Source organism: Mustelus asterias, chromosome 10, assembly GCF_964213995.1.
Source record: "Mustelus asterias chromosome 10, sMusAst1.hap1.1, whole genome shotgun sequence".
NCBI lineage: Eukaryota > Metazoa > Chordata > Chondrichthyes > Carcharhiniformes > Triakidae > Mustelus > Mustelus asterias.
Window position 1 is genome coordinate 97,093,460 of NC_135810.1, and position 24,286 is coordinate 97,117,745.

General features: G+C 42.8%; 1 protein-coding gene across 14 annotated transcripts in view; it reads left to right on the top strand.

Moving 5' to 3' along the window:
* nbeaa (neurobeachin a) overlaps positions 1–24,286 on the top strand; it is an 812,689-nt gene that overhangs the window by 779,526 nt on the left and 8,877 nt on the right. For all 14 annotated transcript variants that reach the window (XM_078222243.1, XM_078222244.1, XM_078222247.1 and 11 more), the window contains 5 exons: positions 3,072–3,227; positions 5,877–6,047; positions 20,602–20,703; positions 20,880–21,076; positions 21,855–22,006. In XM_078222243.1, the coding sequence (XP_078078369.1) occupies positions 3,072–3,227; positions 5,877–6,047; positions 20,602–20,703; positions 20,880–21,076; positions 21,855–22,006 (778 nt within the window). The remainder of the gene's footprint in view (positions 1–3,071; positions 3,228–5,876; positions 6,048–20,601; positions 20,704–20,879; positions 21,077–21,854; positions 22,007–24,286) is intronic.

A 24,286-nucleotide genomic window follows, 5' to 3' on the forward strand; every position in this document is an offset into this window, starting at 1 on the left:
AAGCTCTCAGCCATGGTCCTGTGTGACTGGGTCAAGCTATGAGTGCCTCAGTAATGTTCACCAGCACTTGGGACATGTCCTGATGTGACTGGACCCTGCAGTGTTGCACCTTAGCCATGGACTTCACGGAATGAGCTAAGCCTTGGATGTCGTCAGACATGGCCCGGACATCTTTCCCCAGGCTTTCCACTGCGGATGCCACCCTTGCAATGTTAGCCTTGGTGGCACATAATGCTGGCAGCATCTCCTGTGAAAGCAGATTTCCAGACTTCTCCAGTTGTGCCTGCATTTGCTGAAAAGTCACTGACACCCGCTCCTGTAAAGCCTGCATTTGCATCTCGACCAGTGATGGGTTGACCTTTTCCAGAGGCCGGACATCTGGCTTGAGGACAGCTGTTTTCTGGGATCCAGCAGCCCTCCGACTGCCCACTCTCCTGGAAATTCCTCCTTCCACCTAATGTTCCTCAGTAGCTGTGTGGTGTGCATCCCATTGTGACCTGGAAGCCTGTCCACTCACATGTCCCACGAGGTATGCGTCTCTGTTTTGGTGGATGGTGCTGGTGAAAGCAATGGTGATAATTCGGTGTCCTCCGCAGTGCTGTGCTCTGGGGTCTTCTGAATGGCTGCTTGGCGGGGATAGTGAACCCAGATGGCCGGCCTCATTTGATGGAGACCCTGAAAGACAAAGGATATGGGGTGAGCGTTTGCTTAGGAAAAGGGAGTGAGAGAGGAGAAACTCACTTGAGACAGGTCATCTGGATAAAGAAGTACTGAACTCACTTCTTTGTGGCATGGCGACCTCGCACTCTGCCACGGCTTGCCCATGGGACTCCCCAGCGAGGTCCATCGCCCTCTCTTTAAAGGGCGTAAGGACTCTGATATCAGCAATTCCCCCGCCCGCCTTTTGCTGCTTGCTCTTTTTATGGACAATGTTAATCTGCAGAGACATGAAGAGGACATTGTGAGGCACTCGCCTGGTGGGAATGGTGGGGAGGGGAGGTAGGCATCAGGTGGCATGTGTGAGCACTGGGCCCAGCCGTAGAGGTACTTTGAAGGGGATTGCTGGGACAAGTGAGGGGGGGGGCACCCTCTGAAATAGATGCTGGTGGGTGAAGGTTTAGGTCGCTCTAAGGTGACATGGAAGGGGATTAATGGAGAGATGTCAGGGTCAGGAGGGCTGCCAAGGGCAGGTGGGTGATCACCCTTGCACCTCTAAGGAGGTCATTCATCTTCTTGCAACACTGTAACCCAATCTTCCTTGTCAGACTGCTGACACTTACAGCCTCCCCAGGCTCGATAGAAGACGCTGGGTGCAGATCTTTGGCCCACACGAGGAAAGAGTATCCCCCACGGTATCCAGCATGTGGTCCTGGTCAGAGGCCAGGAACCTCGGGGCTGCCTTCCTTGCGGCCATCGTCTTGCCTGCAGACAAAGGGTCATCTGGACTCGAAATGTCAGCTCTTTTCTCTCCTTACAGATGCTGCCAGACCTGCTGAGATTTTCCAACATTTTCTCTTTTGGTCTTGCCTGCAGTGACAGGCAGTACTGTGGGGAGTGTTTATAGGTTGCTCTCACTTGTCAAGGGGCCACAGCTGATTCCTGATTCCAGCAAATCATTGCCTGGGAAGTCAGGAACAGCGTGATCCATGCTGGGGGGAGGCAGATAACATGAGTTGAATAACGCCTGGGAAGCACTGCCAGCTTGAAACATTCCAAGTTTCCCACTGACAACACTTTGGACTATATCGAGTAGACAGAATAAACAGCAGTTTTTGCCTGTATTCACATACAGTTCAGTCTTGGACTGGGAAATACTAAGTTTCCAGTTTGTGTACAAAAAGTTATAATTCTCTAGCGCAGGTTTGACTGGGGAAAAAGCTTGTGAACTGAGAAAGTTTTTCTTATTTTATGATGTGGAGATGCCGCCGTTGGACTAGGGTGGGCACAGTAAGAAGTCTCACACCAATGAGTGAGTGACTCACCCGATGAAGGAGCAGCGCTCCGAAAGCTCGTGATTCCAAATAAACCTGTTGGACTTTAACCTGGTGTTGTGAGACTTCTTACTGTTTCTTATTTTAGGGTAAGTAACCAGCATAGCATTCAGATGTGGTTACATTTAGATTAAGGTATGAAAACATTTATAAGGTAAACCTCCTTCAATGTATGGGACTAGATTTTTACCTTTACCACTTGGATGGCAATCTGACAGACTGGACCATCCACCCATTGTCGTACCTCACCAATATATGTTCCACTGAAGTTAATGGAATGAAGATCCAATGAGTTCTAAAAGGAGTGGACAATTCACCCCACCAGATTACCCGGCAGGCAGTGAAAACAGAAATCTAACTCACTGTTTCCTAACTAAATCTTATCTGTTAAATGACACAAAAATGAGAATGTGTTGTTCTTTCTTTCCAATGTTTAGTATAAAGGAAGCTGAATCCAAGGACTCCTTAGATGTGGTTTGTTACCCCTGATCACCGTCAATCTAAGAATCTGTACATTCCCTAACAGGTTCCTGTTGTTAGGTTCATGACATATGGTTACTGGGTTTTAACTTTGTATTTGTGTCTCTGCTTCTGTCACTCCAAGGCCTCTCTCAATAGAAAGACATGTTTTCTTTAGCTCCCAGAGTGATTGTTCTACTGAGAGGTTACTAAATCAAACTGTCTTGGAGATATGGGCTACTACTCTTGCTTTATTTTCATTTGAAAAGCACCGAAGTTTGGCCTTGCATGTCAAATTGTTTTTCTTCTGTCATGAGTGCCTCAGTTTATTGTTTTTTAAAACCTCTTTGAAGGAGATAAAAAAAAACCTCAGTGGGAAATAAGTGCAAAAAAAAGCTAAACCAGTCTGATTTACTGGGAGGAGTAAATGTTTGTACACATCACAGATAAAAGCCTTTCTCAATCGCAAGCTTTTAAATTCATATTTGTAACGCTTTTGCCCAGATTAAGCAGATAACCAAGGTGAAAATTATCTGTTTGCTGAGAAGTATCTGACCAGAAGGTGTTTTGTGTCTGAGCTCAGCATGAACTTGAAATTGTTCTTCTGTTTTCTCCTCACAGCCAATAACGCTGGTGTGAACAAGAGGCAGATCACAGACCTTGTGGATCAGAGCATTCAGATTAACGCACACTGCTTTGTTGTGACAGCAGATAATCGTTACATCCTCGTTTGTGGATTCTGGGATAAGAGTTTTCGAGTGTACTCAACAGAAACAGGTATGTGACAGTACCAAGTGATTTCTAGAAATTAAGGATTATGGTTTGAAAATTAGAGCAACCAATGGTATTAATTTCAATGTAGTCATGCTTGTGACATAAGGTTAACCCATCCATCTCTTCATTGTGCCTCCTTGTAATGTAGGAGTGCACTGTAGAGATATTTATGATAATTATTCTAGGCTTCAGCTAAAAAAAAAGCCAAATATAGTTTCTTGATAAAATAGCATAAACATCAGATTTATTTGTAAATGGAAATACTAATCCAAGCTTCGTACTGTCCAGGACACACGTTATTCAAATCTAAATGTTGACACTAAAATATGCTGATACTTTTAATGTAACCATTTCTAAATTTAATTTTACTCTCTACTAGTTTTCAATTTAAACAGTATTTTTATAACATAGAAAATAGCAAGCTGCAAAAGGAAGGTGGAAAACAATTGGCAAATGAAAACATAAATCAAAATATTAATTCTAGCAAGAAAAGCTAATTAATAATTTCTGATAAGTTCTGACTGAAAAGTTAATTCATTTAGCTCTTCTCAGCATTTGTATTTATATGTCAACTTTTTACCATTTAATTATTTGGTAAAAAGGAATAATCTCAATTTGGCTTCATAAAGTGATCAATGTATTATTCCTTTTATCTTTATTTCTGTTGTCATCTCTCTGCATTAACTTCAGTCACCATTTTTCATCCATGAGCTGACAGTAAGACTGTTGTCAGAGTATTTGATGTGAAGGATATCACATACCTTCTCGTCATCTGACAACTTGCAACAACAATTTGTTTTTGTACCTTTGGAGAGGTGTTGGAGAAGGATTATGTGGTCAGCCATGTCAAAAGCTTCAGTTGAGTCAAGAAAAACAAGGAGGGATAGCTTACCTTCGTCATGGTCATCATATAGGATGTCCTTTGTGACTTTGATAAAAAGCTATTTCAGTACTGTGGCAGGGACGGAAATTTAATTGGGATTTAAACAAGGAGTTTTAGGAAAGATGCACACGGATGTGGGAAGAAACAAGTTCAAGGACTTTAGCGAAGAAAGGAAGGTTGGAGATGAGGCAGCAATTGGGGAGGACAGAGTGGTGATGGCTTGTTTTCTTTTTGAGTAAGGGGTGATGAGAACAGATTTAAAGGAAAGGGGGACAGTACCTGAGGAGAGCAAACCATTAACAATATTAGGTAACATGTGAACGCAAAAGGTGGGCAGCAGCTTAATAGAAATGAACTCAAGAGAGCAGGAGAATAGTCTCGAGGCAAAGGTGAGGGGAGATAGCAGATAAACTACAGAAAAATACAAGTTCAGAAATAGGGCAGGAGAAAACTTCCAGAAGGTTTGGCATGTGGGCTAATAGAAAAGAGGGAAGTGACAGATGCAGACCTTGTGTACAATTCGGTTCAGCATATTATAAAAATATATTCATGTGCTGGAGAGGTGCAAAAAGGATTTATAAGGATGATTCCAGAAATCCAGGGATATAGCTATCAGGAAAGAATGAACAGACTGGGTCTCTTTTCTCTTAAGAAAGATGGCTGAAGGTGACTTAATGGAAGTCTTTAAAATTATGGGAAGTTTTGATAGAGTTGTCATACAAATATTATGTGGGGAAGAGCAAAATGAGTGGCTGTCAATTTAAGACAATCACCAAAAAAATCAAATAAGGAATTCCAAAGAAGCTTCTTTAGCCAGTCAGTGGTTGAGGTGAATCGTATAGACACATTTAAACATAGAAACTAGAAACAGGAGTAGGCTTTTCGGCCCTACAAGCCTGCTCTGTCATTCTTTTTGATCATGGCTGATCATCAAATTCAATATCCTGATTCCCCCCTTCCCCCATATCCCTTGATCCATTTAGATCCAAGAGCTTTATCTAATTTATTCTTGAAATCAGACAACATTTTGGCCTCCACAACCTTCTGTGGTAGTGAATTCCACACATTCACCATCCTCTGGGTGAAGGAATTTCTCCTCACCTCAGACCTAAAAGGTTTATCCCTTATCCTCAAACTATGACCCCTAATTCCGGACTCCTCCACCATTGGGAACATTCCTTCTGAATCTACCCTGTCTAGCCCTGTTAGAATGTTATAAGTTTCTCGGAAGGCCAGATGAAACAGGCAAAGGGAACAGAGGGTGGTGCTGATAGACTGAGACAAGGAAAGGCAGGAGGATCAAATGGAGCATACATATTAGCATAAACTAGTTGGGCTGAGTGATCTGTCGCTGTGTTGTTTCTGATCTGCATTTGGTACCTTCCCACAGCAGTGCAACTGAAATCAAAAACTCAACAGAGTGTGAGATTTCACTTTGAGGTGCTTGTTGCTTGTTAGTACCCAAATGCATGGTTCCATTGAATATTCATGCCTCTTTAATTCAAAGGAAAAACTTGGCTCATTTTAAAAAATATTTATTTTAATATCTAAGCTAATTTTACTTTATCAGAGGTTTTCCGAACAATTACTTTTGGTAGGTATCCAAGTTTTCCAAGATTTTGAGTGACATCCAAAAATTGATTTAGCTGTCCATGTTTGCAGGAAAAAAGTCTAGAAAGAAATGAGCCAAAGTACAATATAATATAGCCACATCATCCATATTCTTATACTAACATTTCAGTAAAACCTGACTTCATAATTATTTTCAGGGAAATTGACACAAATCGTGTTTGGACACTGGGATGTGGTCACATGCTTGGCCAGATCCGAGTCCTATATTGGTGGAGATTGTTATATTGTGTCAGGTTCTCGCGATGCGACACTTCTGCTATGGTACTGGAGTGGCCGACATCACATCATTGGAGACAACCCTAACAATAGTAAGTAGCTTTTGAAAGAAAGAACTGTCACTTAATGTTATGCTTTTTGTGAAAAGCTGAGTACAGCGGGATGATTAGAGCTTACTTGTCAAACTTTCCGTAACCAAAATAAGAGCTCTGAAAGAGTGGAAGAAATATAAATGCCAGAACTAATAATTAGCTGTTTTAGGTGTTAGAATTTGCAGTAATGAGTTTTCAGCAGCGCTGGGACATTAATTAAGATTTGTAGTTTGACTATATGTCTTCCAATCTGTGAAATGAGGTTTGTTGCAGATCATAATTGGGAGAAAGAGAGTTATTAAGTTTTATTTCAGGTAATTCACATCTGCAGAAAGCATTATTAAAGACAAAGAGGAAGATTTGTAATGTTTTTGAAACCACTTTGTCTAGTTAACAATTTATAGAATGTAGTTTTTATGGTAAATCACATAACATTTTTCACAATTGCAGTAATCCTGCTAGACTTTCATCGCACACCTCATAATAACAAGTTTGCTCTTCTCTCTGAGGGAAAATGATATAGCTTTATAATATTTAGTAGAAGAGATAAAGTCTTGCAAACAGGAACAGCTCCCAGTAATTTTATAACGTGTATTCACATTGAATATTGTAAATGAGTTGAAAAGATTTCTTTGGAAATAAATCTAACTTAGAAACTGATCCTTATTTCTAAACAAAGGTGTACAAGTATTTTGACACACTGCAAGTATTAAAACAATCAAACAAGCACAGTATGTATCTGTTAATACAGTTTCCAATTGTTTTGAGATCAGCAAGACAAAATGTCAGAAAGGTTGATAGCAAACATATCATGCCATTATATCTAAATGTTAACACATGCAAATAGATGAACCAAGCAAAGTGATGGCTTTCCTTCCTATTACAAAACTAAACTGATTTTAATAATCTCACATTTGCAACTTAATGCATTCCTGTGGAGCTTATCACACTAGCCGATTCTGTTGGTGGAGTGTTGTAAAACAGTACTGTAGAGCCTTACCTGTTTGTTTATTCAGCAGTGTGACATAGCTCTTTATAACCTTACTTTTGAATCCCAAAGCATGCTGCCTGTGAAAATGATAGATACCTCATGGCAATGACTGAGGCTGCAGATTTTATATTCAACGTTTACTCAGGGGGCTCCGTTTTCACTCTCCCCATCTGTTAGAAAACATGTGGGGGGTCAGTTAACATGGAGCAGGGGTTTAACTCATGCCTTTGTCTCCCCAATCTGGCTGACTGCAATATGAAATTGCAGGCTGCAAGGACACTGCGCAAAACAGGTGTGGCTTCATTGCATATTAGCAGAGTTGGCTCTGATTATGTAATCGGGGCCAAAACTGCTATTTTAAATTGAGGCCTGAGTGAGGGTGTGGTGATAGTTTACCCGCCAGAACAAACCTGCCAAGGAGAAGAGTCAAGGCCAGAAGAGGCCCAGCAAAGACAGGTAATCACTCGGGAGTTAAAACTGAACTCAGAATTTCCAATCAAGATACTTTCTTACATGGAGTATTACCAGATTGTTTTTCACTTCGAGCAATTTTGTTATCCTATGAATGAATAATAATTGGACGTAAGATGCTGAAATTGTTGTTTAATGAATAAAGAGGAAATGTCCTCTTTGCAATTGGGGGAAAATTTGTATGTTGGAACAGAATGTCTGTACAAATGCATATGTTGCTTGCAATTTGGAGGAGCTTGAATTATTTGCACTTTATTGGTAAATCTTCCATGCAGTATATTGTCATCAAACGTCACATTTGTACGTTTTGAAAGTGAAACTGTGATAGATCTGCTGTGTCGGATGCTTTAATCTGATGCAGAGCAATTCACAATTGAAAAAAAAACTAATTTAAAAGTGATAAAAATTAATTTGCACTCTCTAATTGAAGCTGGTGCCCTATGTTGAAAAGCTGCAAGACTTCGACATCTTATGTTGGAATAGGAGTTGATTGAATCTTTTTTTGTCAGGCAGGTGTGTTGCACTTGGCCAAGAATCCTCCAGAGCATTTTCTGCAATATATTACATTCAGCCTTTGACTGCTGTTCTCTTGAAGGGATCAATTCAATTCACACTGTGTCCCAAGGGCCTGAAAGTCCATTGATTAGAGGGATTTCACCTGACATTTCTCATTAGACAACTCCAAAGAGCACGCATCCATGCATTTTTTGTTTTTGTTTTGGGGGGAGGGTTGTGATCCAGAGTAAACTTAGCTATTGTATTCATGAGTCAATCATATTTAATTCAGTTCATTCGATCTGTGACTGGTCATTTGTTTTTGAAATCCATAAGCCATTGCATTTTATTGTTACCTTTTAAGTATAATCATTTTTGAAAAGTTTGTTTTCTTTGTTTTTTCCCCATTGTTTTAGTTTCTAATTTCTATCCTTTCATCGGCAAGAGGACTAGGCAGACAAGTAACCCCCACATTGTTCACTGGAAAATACAGTGTAACAGCCTAAAATGACTTGCTGTCTGATGTTTTTTTCCACTTCCCTTCCCTGTAAGGAAATGTAAACCTCAACTCGATGCCTCCCCCTTATGGCCCGACCCTGTCTGAGAGTGGAACATCCTGTGTAGACTCAGCCAATCCAATTGTTCTTTGCATGGTGCAGTCTATTGTTACACCACCTTTAATCACCATTATTTGACTTTTAGATAATATTTCAAAAAATAATTACTCTGATAATTGTAACTAAAATATCATTCATTATTAAATCGTACAGAAAATATCTGCTTTGTTTCTACTATTAAAATCAAAGTAATTATTAAAATTGCTGTCAGTATATAAAGCCATAAGGGAACATAGCTCCAGTTTTATACATTTAATCAATCAGGTTTTGGCGGCTTTAAGAAGTAATGAAATCTGAACATCTTTGTTGAGATTGTATAGTCTTTCCACAAATGTCTTGTGTTGTCAATTAATGTAATCCTAAAAGAGTACAGTAGCTTTTATGTTTAATTATTTATGAATTATGTTAAAAGGACTCCAGTTGTTTGCAGATGAAATTTGTAATACTCCCTAGTTTCATTCAACCTCTCAAACTGGCACTCCCATAACTCCATAATAAAAATTAATATTAATCAACTGTTGACACTTCTAGATCATATGGGCTATGTTCATTATATGTGTAGCCATCAGCATTTTACCAGCTCTGATCTCACTAATTAAGATTATCTTCTCTGATACAGTGCCATGTAGATTCCTGGGCCACAATTTAATGGAACCCCCACCGAGGGCAAGATGGCTTAAATGCAGGGGAACCCATGCGGTCCATTCCGCCAGTGGGAAAGCTGGCCTACATTTACTCAGCAGCAGGAATGGGCTGATGTGGAGAACCATCCGACTGGCAAATTAAGCTCATTTTAGAGCCAATTAAAGGCCAGTTAACCCTGAGTCCAGTGGGATTTAGTGATGGCTCAAAGATTCTCCTGAACTTGCACAGGTCTGTCATACTTCCTGAAGGCCACCCGGCAAATCCCGTCAGGTTTGTCATGGGCTTCCCAGTGGAGTCCTTCTTTCAAAGGCACTTAGTGCCCAATTGAGGGATCTGGCATTGGGAAAGGTGGATGCTCTTTGAGAGCCACCCTTACATTCCACTCTCCTCCTTCCTCACCAACAACCCCTTTCCTGCTACCATCAATCAGCCCACACTGACCTGTTTCCAGGGATCCAGTAATGATCGCTGGTGAATGCCTCAGAGCATTACCTGCAGCAGTCACTGCTCCTGCTGGATGGCTCTCAGGGCGGGGTTTCCACCCTGCTGGGGACCTAGTTCTGCAGGAAGCGCGATGCTGCCAGTGCCTGATTGCACTCCTTGGCGGGATGACATGGGTTTCCCACCCGCGCTTCCACTGATGAACTGAACCCACGTCACCTACATTATATTCCATCCCTAATGTTTTACCAAAATATTTACTAAATACGGGAAACCAGTTGTAATTTGGCATTGTGTGGACTGATTACTGGTTTCTATTGAAGTAACTCCACCTCAATTTTATTTGACTGTCATGTGTCAGCCGTGGGTCAGTTGGTAGCACTTTTTCCTCTGTGTAAAAAGGTTGTGGGTTCATGACCTGCTCAAGGACTTGAGCGCAACAATCTAGACTGACACTCATGCATCGTAATGAGGGTGTGCTGCAATGTTCAGTAGTTCCATCTTTCAGATAAGGCATTAAACTGTGGCCCCATGTGCTCTCTCAAATAGGCGTAAAAGATCCCATAGAACTATTTTGAAGAAGAACAGAGGAGTTATCCATGGTATAATAAAAACAGAAAATGCTGGAAATACTCAGCAGGTCAGGCAGCATCTGTGGAGAGAAACAGAGTTGACGTTTTAGGTTGATGACACTTCTTTAGGAGTTCTGATATTAACTCTATTTCTATCTGCCTGCATATTTCCAGCATCTTGTTTTATTTCAGATTTCCAATATTTGTTCCTCAATCATTATCCCCAAAGCAGATTATCTGGTCATTGTCACATTGCTGTTCGTGGGAGCATGTTGTGTGCAAATTGGATGCCGTGTTTCCTACATTAGTGACTACGCTTCAGAAGTACCTTGTTAGCTGTAAGGTGCTTTGGGATGTCCAGTGATCATGAAGCATGCCATATAAAACTTTCTTTCTCTCTTCCATAACTCCAATTCAGGATTTGAAAACTTAGATTTTAAAAAATGCATATCAGAATAACCAGTCAAGTATTGGCATCTTTTAAATCAAAGATGAAATTTTGATTGGAGTCTGAGTCATATATGAATAAGTGTACTTTCAACTAAATTAATATTTCAAAGTATAATGGTTTAAAAAGTTGTTGAAGCCTTTGCTTAACCATTTTTCAAAAGCAACTTCTCTCTTGGGCGGCACAGTGACACAGTGGTGAGCACTGCTCCCTCACAGCGCCAGGGACCCAGGTTCGACTCCAGCCTCGGGTGACTGTCTGTGTGGAGTTTGCATGTTCTCCCCGTGTCTGCATCGGTTTCCTCCAAATGCTCCAGTTTCCTCCCACAACCCAAAGATATGCAGGTAGGTTGATTGGCCATGGTAAATTGCCCCTTAGTGTCAGGGGGATTAACAGGGTAAATATGTGGGGTTACGGAGATAGGGCTTGTGTGGGATTGTTGTCGGTGCAGGTTCGATGGGCCGAATGGCATCATTGTGCACTGTAGGGATTCTATGAAAAGAAATTCTACCTCTTTTATTGTTTGTTGCTGCAGAGTTAAGGATCATATTAATCCACCTAATGTAACATGCAAATAATACCCCCGGTATAAAGATGGCTATAACTCAAATGGAGTGGCAACCTTCCGTCTTCCAAGACGATGGTTTGCACCATGATGGTTAATTCTGTGTTAGGTATCACCTGGAGTGGCTCAGGAGGCCCATGCTGGCATGGCAGTCTCTGCCTCATTTGCTGCAGAGGAAGATATTGGACTGAGGAGGTGAACCATTCTACAAAGTATAGGGATTCAAATTGAAAATTCACGTTTATTTTTAAGTAGTTTTCCTTCTTTGCCTGCATGCATGTTACAACCTCTAACCTCCCATCACATCTGTTAGAAATGGCTTGACAGTGACGGAATAATCAATTTATTTTTAAATGATTACTCTGATTCCGAACATCTGCTGTTACAGAGACTAACCCTTTCTGTGCCATGTCCCCATGCTTCTCTTATCTATTAGTGAAATGGAAAATCAGGTCACATTCCTTTCAAAAAGCAAAATCTAGCTTTCAAGCTTAAGGACACAATTCACCCAAATCGGCACCAAGTGTCCACGCCAGCAGGAAAACCAGAGTGTTGCCTCCTGACACTGGCAGCGTCTGTCATCAGGTGGGAAAGAGCCATCTGAAAGATGCAAATTAATGCATCCCGTGAAGCACACTGACCAGTCCAGCTGCTCAGAGATCGGGGCGCCCATTTTAAAGGATGCCCCGATCACCGCGTTCACGGACAGGACCCCCGAAACCCAAAATTGTGACACCCCCTGCAGACAAGGGGAGAACCCCGCCCCCGTTCTGACCACCATTCAGGCCCTGCCCCTCAGCAGAGCTAACGGTGCACTGCCCCCTGGCACCCTCACACTGTCACACTGGCCTGGCACCTGGGGCCGGGGGAGGGGATGGGGGTGGTCAAGGAGATAGAAAGCTAAGGGCCTTTGAAATACTTCAAAACCTGGTGGTTGGGGGAGGTAATGGCCTAGAGGTATTATCGCGAGACTATTAATCCAGAAACTCAGCTAATGTTCTGGGGACCGGGTTCAAATCCTACCATGGCAGATGGTGGAATTTGAATTCAATAAAAAAATCTCAAATTAAGAGTCTACTGATTGCCAAGAAACCATTGTTGATTGTTGGAAAAACCCATCTAGTTCACTAATGTCCTATAGGGAAGAAAATCTGCCGTCCTTACCTGGTCTGGCCTACATGTGACTCCAGAGCCACAGCAATGTGGTTAACTCGCAACTGCCTGCTGAAATGGGCTAGCAAGCCACTCAGTTGTATCAATTTTTACAAAGTCTCAACGAAGAAATGAAACCGAACGGACCACTTGGCATCAATCTAGGTACTGGAAAAGATAATGGCAAAAAAACAAACAGCTCTGTCAACCTTGCAAAGTCCTCCTTACTAACATCTGGGGGCTAGTGCCAAAGTTGGGAGAACCGTCTCACAGACTAGTCAAGCAACAGTCTGACCTGGTCATTCTCACGGAATCATACCTTACAGATAACACCCCAGATACCACCATTACCATCCCTGGATATGTCCAGTCCCACCGCAGGACAGACCCAGCAGAGGTGGTGTCACAGTGGTATATAGTTAGGAGGGAGTTGGCTGGGAGTCCTCAACATCGACTCCAGACCCCATGAAGTCTCATGGCTTCAGGTTAAACATGGGCATGGGAACCTCTTATTGGTTACCACGTACCGTCCTCTATTGGTTGATGAATCAGTACTCCTCCATGATAAATAACACTTGAAGGAAGCCCTGAGGGGACAAGGGCACAAAGTGACTCTAGGTGGGGGATTTCAATCTCCACCACCAAGAGTGGTTTAGCAGCAGCATTACTGATTGAGCTAGTTGGGTCCTAAAGGATATAACTGCTAGACTGGGTCTGCAACAGGTGGTGAAGGAACCAACAAGAGGGAAATACATACTTGATCACATCCTTATCAATCTATCGGTTGCAGATGCATCTGTCCATGGCAGCATCAGTAAAAGTGACCACCGCACAGTCCTTGTGGAGACAAAGTTCTGCCTTCACATTGAGAATAACCTCCATCATGTTGTGTGGCACTATCACCGTGCTAAATGGGACAGACTTCGAACAGATCTAGCAACTCAAGACAGGGCATCCATGAGGCGCTGTGGACCATCAACAGCAGTGGAACTGTACTCCAGCACAATCTGCAACCTCATGGACTGACATATCCCCCACTCAACCATTACCATCAAGTCAGGGGATCAACCCTGGTTCAATGGAGAGTGCAGGAGGGCATGCCAGGAGCAGCACCAGGCATACCTAAAAATGAGGTGTCAACCTGGTGAAACTACCAAACAGGATTACTTGCATGCCAAACAGCATAAACAGCAAGTGATAGAGCTAAGTGATCACACAACCAATGGATCAGATCCAAACTCTGCAGTCCTTCCACATCCAATCCTGAATGGTGGTGAACAATTAAACAACTCACTGGAGGGGAAGTTCCACAAATATCCCCATCCTCAATGATGGAGAAGCCCAGCTCACCAGTGCAAAAGATAAGGCTAAAGTATTTGCAGCAATCTTCAGCCAGAAGTTCCGAATAGAGATCCATCTCGCAGTCCTCCAGTGGTCCCCAGCATCTCAGATGCCAGTCTCCAGGCAATTCGATTCACTCCACATGATATCAAGAAACATTTAGAGGCGCTGGACACTGCAAAGCCAAAGGGCCCTCACAACATTCCAGCAATATTACTGAAGACTTGTGCTCCAGAACTTGCTTCTCCCTGAGCCAAGCTCTTCCAGTACAGTTACAACACTGGCATCTACCCGACAATGTAGAAAATTGCTCAGTTATTTCCTGTACACAAAAAGCAGGGCAAATCCAACCCGGCCAGTTACCACCCAATCAGTGTACTCTTGATCATCAATAAAGTGATGGAAGGGGTCATCAACAGTGCTATCAGCAACATATGTTCAGCAATAACCTGCTGAGTGGCGCCCAGTTTGGGTTTTGCCAGGTCACTCAGCTCCTGACCGCATTACAGCCTTGGTTCAAACATGGACAAAACAGCTGACTTCCAGAGGTGAGGTGAGAGTGACAGCCCTTGACATCAAGGCCGCATTCAACCAAGTGTAGCATCAAGGAGCCCCAGCCAAACTGGAATCAATGGACATCAGGGGGCAAACTCTCCACTGGTTGGAGTCATACCTGGTACATAGGAAGATGGTTGTGGTTGTGGAGGGTCAGTCATGTCAGCTCCAGGACATCTCTGTAGGAGTCCCTCAGGGTAGTGTCCTAGGTAGTTCCAACCATCTTCAGCCGCTTCATCAATGAACTTCCCTGCGTCATAAGGTCAAATGTGGGGATGTTCGCAGATGATTGCACAAAGTTCAGCACCATTTGTGACTCGTCAGATACTGAAGCAGTCCATGTTCAAATGCAACAAGATGTAGACAGTATCCAAGCTTAGGCTGACAAGTGGCAAGTAACATCCACGCCACACAAATGCCAGGCAATGACCATCACCAATCTACAAGGTACAACTCAGGAGTGTGATGGAATGCTTCCACTTGCCTGGATGGGACCAGCTCCAACAACACTCAAGAAGCTTGACACCATCCAGGACAAAGCAGCCCACTTGATAGGCACCATATCCACAAATATCCACTCCCTCCACCACCAACGCTCAGTAGCAGCAGTGTGTAGTATCTACAAGATGCACTGCAGCAATTCATCAAAGATCCTCTGACAGCAATTCATCAAAGATCCTTTGACAGCACCTTCCAAACCCACATCCATTTCCATCTAGAAGGGCAAGAGCAGCAGATACATGGGAACACCACCACCTGTAAGTTCCCCTCCAAACTATTCACCATCCTGACTTGGAAATATATCGCTGTTCCTTTGTCGTTGCTGGGTCAAAATCCTGGAATTCCCTCCCTAATGGCATTGTGGGTTAACCCACAACACATGGATTGCAGCGAATCAAGAAAGCAGCTCATCACCACCTTCTCAAGGGCATCTAGGGATGGGCAATAAATGTTAGCCAGCCAGCGATGCCCATGTCCCATGAATGAATAAACAAAACCTCTTTGTATCCATTCAATTTCAGTCCAGTCCTTTGAACTCTCATTTGATTGACAGCTTACCAGTTTATACTCAGCATGCAATCAGCTGTATTTATTTACCTTTCCCTTCATGCTTGAATGCATCTCAAGTACCCCCATCATTCCTAACCACAATGTTTACAAAAATAGGAAATGATAAGCACAAAGCGGGTTGGAAGTTGCCTGCAGCTGCTTGTGGTAAACCCTTTGTCCCCAGTCTGAACCCACCCAACCCCCAGGACCCTTGGGCAACCCTCCCTCTGTACCCTGGCAGTAGCAAGGGGCACTTGGGCATTGGACCTACTTCCTTAACCACCCTTAGGGTCCACCACGTCAATTCCATGTTGGTCATGACCAACATCAAAACCTACCCGATGAATCCCAAATGCCTTCACGCCCGTCAGGAATCCCACCTGATTCAGTGGGAAAAGCGGGATTCGCGCTGCCATTGGCGAACGGGGCTGATGAATCCTCCCCTAAGACTTCATATTATCTTTGCACTTAATTAGGTGAGTTGTCTGATATTTTCACAACCTTACACTCTTTTGGGTATATCTGAACCTTCTACTATTCTTTTCCCCTAAGGAAAAAAGGATGACCTTAGAGTAATTGTTTAATCAGCAGCTTCACTTCAGTTCAATCCCTCAGTTATTAGAATTAGACCATATACATTTGTTAGGAAAACAAAGATAGTTTTAAGGGATTTATATTTGTATGGGTAAACATTAGAAATACAGTATATTCCCTCCATTAGGGAGGGAATTCCAACAGCCCACGGGAAGTGGAGGAAAGGATATGTCAGAAGATTCTGGATAGGTGCAGAAAACATAGGGTTGTTGTAGTGGGGGACTTTAATTTCCCTGGCACAGACTGGAAAGTGCTTAGGGCTGGGGGTCCGGACGGGGAGGAATTTGTAAAATGCGTACTGGAAGGTTCTTTGCAACAGTATGTAGATAGCCCGACTAGAGAGGGGGCTATACTGGACCTAGTTCTGGGAAATGAGCCCGGTCAGGTCGTCAAAGTTTCGGTAGGGGAACATGTGGCAAATAGTGACCACAACTCTGTTAACTTTAGGATAGTAATGGACAAGGATGAGTGCTGTCCTACGGGCAGGGTGCTAAATTGGGGGAAGGCTGACTATAGCCGGATTAGGCAGGAATTGGTGGATGTTGATTGGGAGAGGATGTTCGAGGGTAAGTCCGCGTCTGGCATGTGGGAGTCTTTTAAGGAACTATTGATAAGGCTGCAGGATAGGAATGTGCCTGTAAAAAGGAAAGATAGGAAAGGTAGGATTCGAGAGCCGTGGATAACCAGGGAAATTGAGGATCTGATTAAAATGAAAAGGGAGGCGTACGTTAAGTCCAGGCAACTGAAAACAGATGGAGCTCTGGAGGAATACAGACAGAGTAGGAAAGATCTCAAACGGGGAGTTAGAAGGGCAAAAAGAGGTCACGAGATGTTCTTGGCAGGCAGGATTAAGGAGAATCCTAAGGCATTCTATTCATACGTTAGGAACAAAAGAGTTGTCAGGGAGAAAATCGGACCTCTCAGGGACAAAGGAGGGGAATTATGCTTAGAACCCAAGGGAATAGGGGCGATCCTAAATGAATACTTTGCATCGGTATTCACGAAGGAGAGGGGCGTGTTAACCGGGAGTGTCTCGGAGGGAGGTGTTGACCCGTTAGAGAAAATCTCCATTACAAGAGAGGAAGTGTTAGGTTTTTTAGGGAACATTAAAACTGACAAAGCCCCAGGGCCTGATGGCATCTATCCTCGACTGCTCAGGGAGACGAGAGGTGAAATTGCTGGGCCTCTGACGGAAATCTTTGTCGCTTCTTTGGACACGGGTGAGGTCCCTGAGGATTGGAGGATAGCGAATGTGGTCCCGTTGTTTAAGAAGGGTAGCAGGGATAACCCAGGAAATTATAGGCCGGTGAGCTTGACGTCCGTGGTAGGGAAGTTGTTGGAGAGGATTCTTAGAGACAGGATGTATGTGCATTTAGAACGGAACAATCTCATTAGTGACAGACAGCATGGTTTTGTAAGAGGGAGGTCGTGCCTTACAAATTTGGTGGAGTTTTTTGAGGAAGTGACAAAAACGGTTGATGAAGGAAGGGCCGTGGATGTCGTCTATATGGATTTCAGTAAGGCATTTGACAAAGTCCCACATGGCAGGTTGGTTAAGAAGGTTAAGGCTCATGGGATACAAGGAGAAGTGGCTAGATGGGTGGAGAACTGGCTTGGCCATAGGAGACAGAGGGTAGTGGTCGAAGGGTCTTTTTCCGGCTGGAGGTCTGTGACCAGTGGTGTTCCGCAGGGCTCTGTACTGGGACATCTGCTATTTGTGATATATATAAATGATTTGGAAGAAGGTGTAACTGGTGTAATCAGCAAGTTTGCGGATGACACGAAGATGGCTGGAATTGCGGATAGCGAAGAGCATTGTCGGGCAATACAGCAGGATATAGATAGGCTGAAAAATTGGGCGGAGAGGTGGCGGATGGAGTTTAATCCGGATAAATGCGAAGTGATGCATTTTGGAAGAAATAATGTAGGGAGGAGTTATACAATAAATGGCAGAGTCATCAGGAGTATAGAAACACAGAGGGACCTAGGTGTGCAAGTCCACAAATCCTTGAAGGTGGCAACACAGGTGGAGAAGGTGGTGAAGAAGGCATATGGTATGCTTGCCTTTATAGGACGGGGTATAGAGTATAAAAGCTGGAGTCTGATGATGCAGCTGTATAGAACGCTGGTTAGGCCACATTTGGAGTACTGCGTCCAGTTCTGGTCGCCGCACTACCAGAAGGACATGGAGGCATTGGAGAGAGTGCAGAGAAGGTTTACCAGGATGTTGCCTGGTATGGAGGGTCTTAGCTATGAGGAGAGATTGGGTAGACTGGGGTTGTTCTCCTTGGAAAGACGGAGAATGAGGGGAGATCTAATAGAGGTATACAAGATTATGAAGGGTATAGATAGGGTGAACAGTGGGAAGCTTTTTCCCAGGTCGGAGGTGACGATCACGAGGGGTCACGGGCTCAAGGTGAGAGGGGCGAGGTATAACTCAGACATCAGAGGGACGTTTTTTACACAGAGGGTGGTGGGGGCCTGAAATGCACTGCCAAGTAGGGTGGTGGAGGCAGGCACGCTGACATCGTTTAAGACTTACCTGGATAGTCACATGAGCAGCCTGGGAATGGAGGGATACAAACGATTGGTCTAGTTGGACCAAGGAGCGGCACAGGCTTGGAGGGCCGAAGGGCCTGTTTCCTGTGCTGTACTGTTCTTTGTTCTTTGTTCTTTGGTTTAATTTAATGTTTCTGCACCTGGAAGGATCCATGCTGGACAAAGGTATGTTTGGGGGTTGGATAAGTTCCAATTGTGATTCTGTTGTGTTTAGAGAGGGTCACAGCATGAAGAGTAAATGAACTAACAGTGGTTGCTTAACAACTGGGGGCCTTGTATGGTGGAAAAGCTTTTAAGTTTTAGTTTTAATTGGATATATTGCAGCTGAAGAAAGACACTACGGAGTGAACATCTCGCAGTTCTGCTAGTAGCAAGACAGGATGGGAGGTGCAAAGAGGCAGACTTCCCAAAGAACCAATTACTGTTCAGATAACCAGGGAATTGAGACAGAAAGAATGTTTTGAGATGACTGAAGTTAAGAGAACAAAGACCAAGGTATTGTTCAGAAGAATTCAAGGAAGAGTAAACAAAATGTTCTGAGTTAAAGAGACAATTGGACGGCACGGTGGCACAGTGGTAAGCACTGCTGTCTTACAGAGCCAGGGACCCAGGTTCGATTCCCAGCCTGGGTGACTGCCTGTGTGGAGTTTGCACGTTCTTCCCATGTCTGCGTGGGTTTCCTTCAGGTGCTCCGGTTTCCTCCCACAGTCCGAAAGACGTGCTGGTTAGGTGCATTGGCCATGATAAATTCTCCCTCAGTGTAACCGAACAGGCACCGGAGTGTGGCGACTAGGAGATGTTCACAGTAACTTCATTTCAGTATTAATGTAAGTCTACTTGTGACAATAATAAATAAACTATAAAACCAAACAATTGCAGCAACCAGATTTAAAGCGAGAATGTGGACTTCAGAGGTAAATCAAAAGTTTTAATAGAGTCTGGGAATCGAGAGTTAAAGTTTGTACGGCAGTCAAGAAAAGAAATCCCAAACGGGGTGGTGTGAAACCTGGATACTGGATTTACTGTTAAAAGTGGAATAGAAGCTTTGTTTAAAAGAGTCATTTGGAAAACTTGGACTGGAGTTTGGAATGCAAGCCGCTGATGCAAAGCGTTATTGTGAAAGAAGATTTTAAAGCGTGTTTTGGAGAGTGGAATTAGAAAACTCTCATGTGACAATTATCTGGAGAAACCCACAGACACTAACTTGGATTTAGAGCAGAGAGTGTGTAAGTCACTACAGCCAATTTGTGTGTTCAAAGGGACTTTATGTTACTGTGACCATTGAGCTTAAAATGCACTTTGTAATTCATGTTAATCTTAAAATCTGTGTGTATTTGTTAGCCTAAGTAAAGGTGTATTGTAGCATAATCCAACTTTTCATGTTTAATAAGTGCTTCCTTCTTGTTGTTAAAACTAATTAGTGGTGCTATGACTCTTTGCCTGCATGTTTTCTAAAAAAGAGTAAAAGTTATGGTCTTTTGAGCCAGAGTTCCATTTTGGGATCTCCCCATAGCACCAACTGGAATCATAACACCTTTCAGAAACCAAATCAGTACTTTGGGGACTCCAAGTTAGATGATTGACTCCCCAGTGGCCACAATCATTTTCCTCTGTGTCAATTATGAGTTTCTTCCCGATTCTCCTGACTTCAGGTTTACTCAGCCTTTTTGGTGCTGTACTTGGTCAAATGCCACCATAATATCAAGGGCAGAAACACTCACCTCAGCTAATTCACTTCCCTTAGCCAGTTTCAGCTGGAAGAGAGACCAAGCAAAATTAGAAATTAAATCAACTTGCACTGCTATGGTGACTCCACAAAGAGAATTGGGAACATGTTATAGCTGGTGCTCTCTTTTGGGCAATGGAAATAAATAAAAGTGCCTGTTAAAATTGCAGAAGCATCATGTCTTTTTAATGAAATGTAAAACTGCTCAGTGTTGCCAACACGCTTTAACTCAAAGGGTACTATATGCATAATATTTTCAACTAAAGGATATCCCCGTTATATATTCTATTTACTTATTACTAAATGGCATGGTCTGTAATTTTTACTTTTAGGTGATTACCCTGCTCCTAGAGCTGTCTTGACTGGGCATGACCATGAAGTTGTTTCTGTATCCGTGTGTGCCGAACTAGGACTTGTCATCAGTGGTGCCAAAGGTAAGCAGCATGCCACAGCAGGAAGTATTCGCATTTTTGTTATTTTAATGAGCCAGTGTTTTCCCTTGAGCATGGATTAATCCCAAAGTGTCACTCGTCTAAAGGAATGAACAATTTCAACCCTTTCCTGCAGATGTTTGAGGTTTGTTTCTGAACATATTCACGTTCTTTTACAGAAGGGCCGTGTCTGGTGCATACAATTACCGGAGATCTTCTTAGAGCCCTGGAGGGGCCGGAAAACTGTGTTTATCCACGTCTTATTTCTGTGTCCAGTGAAGGCCATTGCATCATCTACTATGAGCGAGGAAGATTCTGTAATTTTAGTATCAATGGCAAACTATTAGGGCAGATGGAGACCAATGATTCAACCAGAGTAAGTGCCATACGAAACTGCAAAACATGATGTACCCATCTTTATACTGAAGTAGAATTTTAGGATATAACTGTTCTGATTCTTCATGGTTTTCCACTCTTGAAGACTGTCAGTTTGAAACAATTTTCTTTTATGATTGTTTATTAAAGTGATCAGACTTGCTCTTTAATTCTCAGCGTTGAAACTTTCAAAGTGTTAGTTACTGATTGGCCAGCTGAAAATTTCTAAGGTAGTCTTTACACTGAGCTGTATTGGAATTTGATATGGATTAGACTACATCAGCATTCATATGGAATACAGAACACTTCCATTCTTTAGCATTTACATTTCTGGCTTCAGTGAGCACACAGGAAAAAGTAATCGAAATCTGAATTTAATAAATAATTTCTAACCAACAAGAAAATATTATTATAGTAAACTATCCACTTTTATCAGATAGAAATCTTCCGAATACGCCTTGCTGGATAGGCAGTAAATCGCTGATAGAAATTTTCCCAATCAGTCAGCATTAAGTCGCATTCAGTGATCCTATTCTGCCCTACAATATGTTTGGGTGCCATTCAGTAAATAAGCCATGTGCAGCATGGTCCATCCACTTGTCCTGGATCTTCAGTAGCTATGCACCTCGTTTCATACTGAAACCCCAACATGTCTCCAATTCCACCAACATCTCTCCCTCCCACCTCCCCCCTCCAAAATCAGGTATTGTTACTATTTATATCGTTAAAGGATTTTTAAAAATACTTCTAAATTGCTGAATACTGTTTTCTTTCTTCAGGCATTACTTCTCAGCAGTGATGGACAAAACCTGGTAACAGGGGGTGATAATGGTGTGGTAGAAGTGTGGCAAGCCTGTGACTTCAAGCAACTATATGTTTACCCTGGTTGCGATGCTGGCATCAGGGCTATGGACCTATCCCATGATCAAAGGTAATGGAAACTATTAAGTTTGTGCGTATGTTGAATAACATTTCCAATCTTATCTACTGTGTATGGTTTTGGGTACTCCATTAGAGGAAGGATATAACAACCAGATAAGATGCAGCATAGACACAGTGATGTGTTACCAAAGAGGAGGCTTACAGTTCTGAAAAGATATTTATAAAGTTAGAACTTTATTTTATGAGAGGGAGCGACCTGTTAGAGAGTATAAATTATTACAATAAGGTCAAGAGTATTAATGGCATTCACTCATCAGTAAGATAATAAGTGATGAAAAATCATAGAATTACAATAATAACAAAGAAAGTTGAGAAAGATAATTACATAAAATGTGGCTATTTGAAATGTTATGCTAGGCATCATTCTTCTCTGTCCACAAAAAAAGCAGGACAAATCCAACTGGCCATTTACTGTCCCATCAGTCTACTCTCAATAATTAGCAGAGTGATGGGAGGGCGCTTAACAATTCTATCAAGTAACACTTACTCAGCAATAACCTGCTTACAAATGCTCAATTTGAGTTCTGCTCTCGGCTCCTGATCTTATTATAGCCTTGGTCCAAACATCGACAGAAAAGCTGAACTCCGAAGGGGAGATGAGAATGACTGCTCTTGAAATCAAGGCAGCATTTGGATAAGTGTGGTATCAAGAAGCACCAGCAAAATTGGAGTCAATGGGAATCAAGAGGAAAACTCTCTACTGATTGGAGTCATACCTAGCACAAAGGAAGATGGTTGTGGTTGTTGGAGGCCAATCATCGCAGTCCCAGGACATTGCTGCAAGAGTTCCTCAGGGTAGAATCCTAGGCCAAACCATCATCAGCTGCTTCATCAATTAACTTCTGCCATCATAAAGTCAGAAATGGGGAATTGCACAATGTTCAGCACTATCTGGGACTCCTCAGATACTGAAGCAGTCCTTGCCCATATGCAGCAAGAACTGGACAATATCCAGGCTTGAGCTGATAAGTGGCAAGTAATGTTCATGCCACACAAATGCCAGGCAATGTCCACCTCCAACAAGAGAGAATATAATCATCAGCCTTAATAGTCAGTGGCATTGCCATTGCTGAACCAATCAAGATCAACATTCTGGAGTTATCATTGATCAGAAACTGAACTGGATTAGTAATGTAAATACTGTGGCTGCAAGAGCTGGTTAGAGGCTGGGAATGCTGCAGTGCTGAACTCAATTCCTGACTCCCCAAAGTCAATCCACCATTTACAAGGCCCACGTCAGGAGTGTGATGGAATACCCTCACATGCTTGGATGTCAACACTCTAACTACACTCAAGAAATTTGACACCATTTGGGACAAAACAGTCCACTTGATTGGCACTCCATCCACCACCTTAAACATTTGCTCCCTCCACCACCAATGCAAATTGACAACAGTGTATACTATTTGCAAGATGCACTGCAGCAATCACCAAGGATCCTTCAACAGCATTCTTCCAAACCCTCAATCCCTACCATCTAAAAAGATAAGGGCAGAAGACATATGGGAACATCACCACCTCCAGGTCACTCACTATCCTGACAAAGAACAAAGAACAATACAGCACAGGAACAGGCCCTCCGGCCCTCCAAGCCTGCACCAATCATGTGTTCCTAACTAGACCATCCGTTTGTATCCCTCTATTCCCAGTCTGTTCATGTGGCTATCTAGATATGTCTTAAATGATCCTAGCGTGTCTGCCTCAACCACCTTGCTTGGTAGTGCATTCCAGGCCCCCACCACCCTCTGTGTAAAATACGTCCCCCGCATATCTATAATGAACCGTGCCCCCCTTACCTTGAACTTGTGACCTCTTGTGTTTGTCATTTCTGACCTGGGAAAAAGCTTCCAACTGTTCACCCTATCTATGCCCTTCATAATTTTATAAACTTCTATTAGGTCGCCCCTCAACCTCCATCTTTCCAGGGAGAACAACCCTAGTTTACTCAATCTCACCTCATAGTTAGTACTAATACATAGCTAATGACCTGGAACTATAATGCTGTTCCTTCACTGTTGTTGGTTCAAAGTCCTGGAATTCACTACCTGACAGCACTGTGGGTGTATCTACACCACAGTGATTGCAGCAGTTGAAGAAGGTGGCTCACCACCACCTTCTCAAGGGTTGTTAGGGATGAGCCATAAATGCTGGCCTAGCCAGCGATGCCCACATCTTGTGAATTTTTTTTTTAAAGTCCATAAATTATTTTAGAAAGTAATTTGATAGTTGCTTTACAATAATAAATATATTAAAGAATTTGGGTGGTTAG